Genomic DNA, 4,670 nt, shown 5'->3' on the forward strand with positions numbered 1-4,670 from the left:
GAAGGCACTCCTAGGTGGGGAGTGGACACACCCAGCTGGCCCTGCTGGGAACGGGGACTTTCAGCTCCTTTCACTCCGGGAAGGACCTGAGAGGGGCAGGTCATGGAGGATCAGGCCTTCCCCACAGCCAGGTCAGGGCCACCTAGTTCAGGGCAGAAGCTGTCTCCAGCCCTCTGTCAACCTCCCCCTTGTTGGCACGTCCCCGGCGTCCTCCCAGAGCGGAGAGAAACACTAGAAAACTCAGGAATATATCACTTTCATTTTCTGTTCTTGAAGCCAGAGTCATACAAACGTAAGCATATCCGCAATGATGAAACAGCTACTTAGAACATCCAACCTCCCCCTGGGATCAGGAAAATGGCCTCTCCTCCTTGCTCCGCCTCCTGTTTTAACATGAGACTCTTAACTGGAACTCAACTCTTCCCCCATAACATTTTAAATCCAAAAGGATCAGCTTGGGGGGAACCCCTTCCTTGGGGGTCTTGCTCTGCAGCCAAGGGTGGGGCGGCCAAGGGGCGCTAGGAGGGCCTTGCTGGCGGCCCGGGCAGGCTTTCTGCTCTCCTTGGCACCTGCCAGTCTGGTGCCCAGGGACCCCGCCTCTAATGGGCCTCCTCAGGCAGGGGGCTTCTGTCCCCCCATCTTGAAGAGGCAAACCCAGCAAACAACACAGGAACTTGCTAGCCTGCTGGCAGGACTAACCCAAACTCAGCCCTCGGACAGCTGATGCCAAACTGCTCTGTCCCCAGGTGTGTCCCCTTTCTTGGGGAGTGAATAGGGAGGTGGCGGCGGCAGGGTGTGGGGGGGGTGCTGCAGAGGGGCTTTGAGGCAGTGGGCCTCGCACATTCTCAGCGGCAGAAACGCTCCAGCACACACTGGTGGGGCGCTGAGGAGGTCTCGGTGGACGAGAAGTACGGGTGGGCCAGGGCGGCCTTGGCTGAGATCCGCCGGCTGGGGTCGTACTGCAGGAGTTGCTGCAGAGAGAGGAGGAGAGAGGCTGGACCCCGGGTGTGGCCAGGGCCCCATAGCCCCAAAGCAACTGCCTTCAAACCCAGAGCGGCCCAAAGCCACTACCTCCCAGCTGGAGAACCAGTTCCAGACACTCCCGGAATCTGGGGACAAAGACTTTATTCTAGTCCAGCCCTGTTGAGTCACCCCCTGTCTCCTTCATGCTACTGAGGCTGAGTCAGTCTCTCCTCGTCCTTAGCTTTCCAGGCTCCAGCCCACTTCTAGTTGAGACAGATCTAAGTATCAGGAAGAGGGGCCAAGCACGTCCAGGGAGCATGCTTGAGACTGGGGCAGAAACAAAATCCCCTAAACCCAGCTAGGGGGTAGAAGGACCTCCCCACCTTAAAGCAGCCAGGATGGAGGGTGAGGAGTCTTGGTGGGAAGTCCATGCTGTCCCCCAGCACTGGGTTGGGAGACCCACACAGCCCTTGGGAAAGCTGGGCACACAGCATGAAGATGAAGTTGCTGCCCTGCCTTCCTGTGACCCAACGTCAGACTCAAGAGAGAAATGTGCTCCGAGTCTTTGGGGGCAAGAATGGATCCCTGGACCCCTCTGGGCATCCCAGCCTGGGCCAGCCCAAGGGGTCGAGACGGTACACCTGGAGTGGTGACCGAAGACTGTGGCGGGGGCTGAGGAAGCGAGGAGGCAGCCTGCTCTGAATAATAACCACAAGAAAAAAATCACCAAAACACAGGCCAACCAAGAGAAAGGGCACATTATCCCGGTACAGGGCTTCCCAGCGGAAAAGAATCCACCGGCCGACGCAGGAGACGTGAGAGACCTGGGTTCAGTCTCTGCATTGGGACGATCCCCTGGAGTAGGAAATGGCAACCCACTCCAACATTCTTGCCTGCAGAATCCCATGGACACAGAAGCCTGGTGGCTACAGTCCAAAGGGCCACAGAGAGTTGGACACGACCGAGTGACTGAGCATACACATACATCACAGCGTGAAAACAAAGCTAACTGGAAGAGAGAAGTTTTAAAAAGGATGACGAACATTGGACTTATTGTGCGAGAGGCCTCCAGGTGCAACTGATACACACAGGGACAAGCCAACTGTGTACAGAGGTCAGAAAAGAGACCGGTCTTGCCCCAGAAGGAGCCAGGGTTACATTAGAGGCTGGATGACAAAGCGGACACTTCTAGGGAGAGCAGCAGCTGGCGTGAGGAGGCCTTGGCCTCCCTGCCGCCCACCTGTACCTACCAAGAGCAGGTCCTGGCCCTCTGGCTCCAGGCTGGGCACGACCTCCTCCAGCCCCTTACTGGTCCACTTGGGGAAACTGCCCTTATAGTCAGGCAGCTGGGTGACTCCTGGCCACATGGCCTCACTGGGTGTCCCCAGGGTCCGAAAGATACGGAAGAGTTGGTCAATCTCAGAGTCGCCTGGAAACAGGGCTCTGCGGGTCACCTGGAATGGGGAAGGGGAGAAAGTGTGGGGTCTGTTCCCTTGTCATAAAGAACCCAGTACCAGACGAGAAGCCAGACCAGGGAGGCACCTTCCAGACATCTTTCCCAGGGGTATGCTAAAAATCCTGACCTTTTCTGGAAAAAGACCTTTAGCCCAATCCCAAACATCCCTTAATCTACTTTTAATAGGAAAATCACAGCCCCCACACCCCCCCTACCCCAGGAGGACCCTGCCTGTGGCCTCCCTCTGGCCATGTTTATCCCTCTGTCTACCATCTCTGCAAAGATGCAACCAATGCTCCAGATATCTACAGCAGTGGAGTAGAACTTGCAGCCCAAGAGGATCTCAGGGGCACGATACCACAGTGTCACCACCTGGGGGAGCAAGGAAACAGCACCATTCAGGGCGGCTGGGTGCACAGGTGACATCCCTTCTCTCCCTCTCTGTCCCCTGGTACCTCATGGGTGTAGGTGCGCAGGGGCACCCCGAAGGCTCGAGCCAGTCCAAAGTCAGCTAGCTTGATGGCCCCCAACTCATTGATGAGCAGATTCTGCGGCTTCAAGTCTCGATGGATGACCCGATGCGAGTGGCAGAAGCTCACCCCCTGCAGCAGCTGGAAGAGGTAACTCTGGAACAGTGGGCAAGAGAAAGAAGGAGCTGGCAGAGTGGAGGTGGGCAGGGGCTGGTCAAGCAAGTCTTTGGGGCTGACTTGCTGGTCAAACAATGGCCCCCTTGCTGGTCAGCCCGTCCTTCTCCCGGTACCTTAACTAGGTGCAGGGGGAGCTCGGAGGCCGGGGTAGAGTCCATGTACTTCTTCAGGTCCTGGCTAAGGAACTCAAATACCAGGTAAAGCTTCTTCTCTCTGTGAACCACGTCCAGCAGCCTGGCCAGGCGGTACCAGTCAGCACGCGGCTCCGAGTCGGGCTGGGACAGGCCCACTGCCCCATCCCCTGCCCGCCTCACCTGACGATGTTGGGGTGCTTAAGCTCTTTGAGCAGGGAGATCTCCCTGATGGCAGTGCTTGGGACCCCCTCGGTCTCCCTGGAGGAGAGGAAGGTGCAGCAGTGGAGTGAGAAGCTGGGCAGGGTGCTTCTGCCAGGGGGGTGGGGAGGGTTGGGGGGCTGTTTTATATATAACATAAGGATGGCCCACCTCCTAGCAATGGGACCCTCCTGGGCACGTACTTATCACTGCCAGAGGCCTGGGGCGAAGCCTGGTCAGGGTGAGGATGAATGAGGGCTGCACCCCCTGCTACGTGAGTGAGCAGCAGTCAAAAGAAAAGGAGTCGAATACAAGACTCTGAGATGAGGGTCAGGCGGATAGCTGGGTCACTCCAAACCAGGGGGTCTCAGAGGCTACCCCAGCACTCACAAATCCAGCCTGATCTTCTTCAGGGCCACAAGCTGTCCAGTCTCCTTGTTCTTGGCCTTGTACACCACCCCATAGGTGCCCTCTCCAATCTTCTCCACCTTCTGGAACACGTCCATGTCCGCAGAGCTGCCCTGGAAATAGAGGCGCCTGGGGCATTTCCCCCCGTGCCCAGCACCCCTGCTGCCCCTTCAGCCTCCTCGGCACACCCTTGCTGGGCCCCCCCACCCAGGCGCCCGGGGTTTCTGAGGCCTGTGGCCCCCAGGGCTCACCCTGCTCTGCCGGCGAGGTGGACCAGGCCCAGGCCCAGCTCCCACCCTCCACCCCAGCCCCAGCCCATCCCCAGGAACCTGTCATGCAGGGAGGCTGCAGCCCAGGCCGGGCAGGAACCCCCAGGCCCCAGGAAGCAGCTGCCCCAGAGCCGGGCTACGGAGCGCAGGAGGGTCCAAACTTCCCTTGCCCAGCACCCGCCCCTGCCTGGGTCCCGGCCCCAGGGAGGGAGGCTGCCCAGAGGGGCTGCCCTGGGGGGCCCAGGGTCAATTTGGGGCGGAGGTCAGGGGTCAGGAAGGGCTTCAGAAGTCACAGCGCCGCACTAGGCTTTGTGGCCAGGGCGAGGGGCTGGGCCCTGCCTGTTTGGAGATGCTCGACCTCCTGAGGGCAGAACCTTGGCAGGAGTGGCCCCTGCTGCTTCCTGGGCCCCTCCACCTGGTCCTGGGCCCCTCCACCCGGTCCTGGGCCACCTGCCACCAGCAGCCTCCCCTCAGGCCCTCAGCCCAGAATTCACCAGAAACCCTGCGATCCTGCGGCCTCTCTGCCAGGCAGGCCGTCTGCTCCGAGGCTCCCCCTCCTGGCCTCTGCCGGCACTGCACCACGTGCACGCAAAGC

The 4,670-nt window shown here is 59.6% G+C and overlaps 1 protein-coding gene across 1 annotated transcript; it reads right to left on the reverse strand.

The window, feature by feature from the left end:
• Positions 1–240: 240 nt before the first annotated feature.
• On the reverse strand, positions 241–4,573 carry CDK3 (cyclin dependent kinase 3). Its single transcript, XM_069542176.1, has 7 exons — positions 3,789–4,573; positions 3,381–3,458; positions 3,180–3,300; positions 2,875–3,045; positions 2,690–2,791; positions 2,214–2,417; positions 241–971 (listed from the first exon to the last, which is right to left on the reverse strand). Exons 1-7 carry the CDS (start codon positions 3,902–3,904, stop codon positions 846–848), a joined length of 918 nt encoding a protein of 305 aa, XP_069398277.1. The 5' UTR covers positions 3,905–4,573; the 3' UTR covers positions 241–845.
• Between the last annotated feature and the right edge of the window lie 97 nt (positions 4,574–4,670).

The sequence above is a fragment of the Ovis canadensis genome, chromosome 11 (genome assembly GCF_042477335.2).
Source record: "Ovis canadensis isolate MfBH-ARS-UI-01 breed Bighorn chromosome 11, ARS-UI_OviCan_v2, whole genome shotgun sequence".
Lineage (NCBI taxonomy): Eukaryota > Metazoa > Chordata > Mammalia > Artiodactyla > Bovidae > Ovis > Ovis canadensis.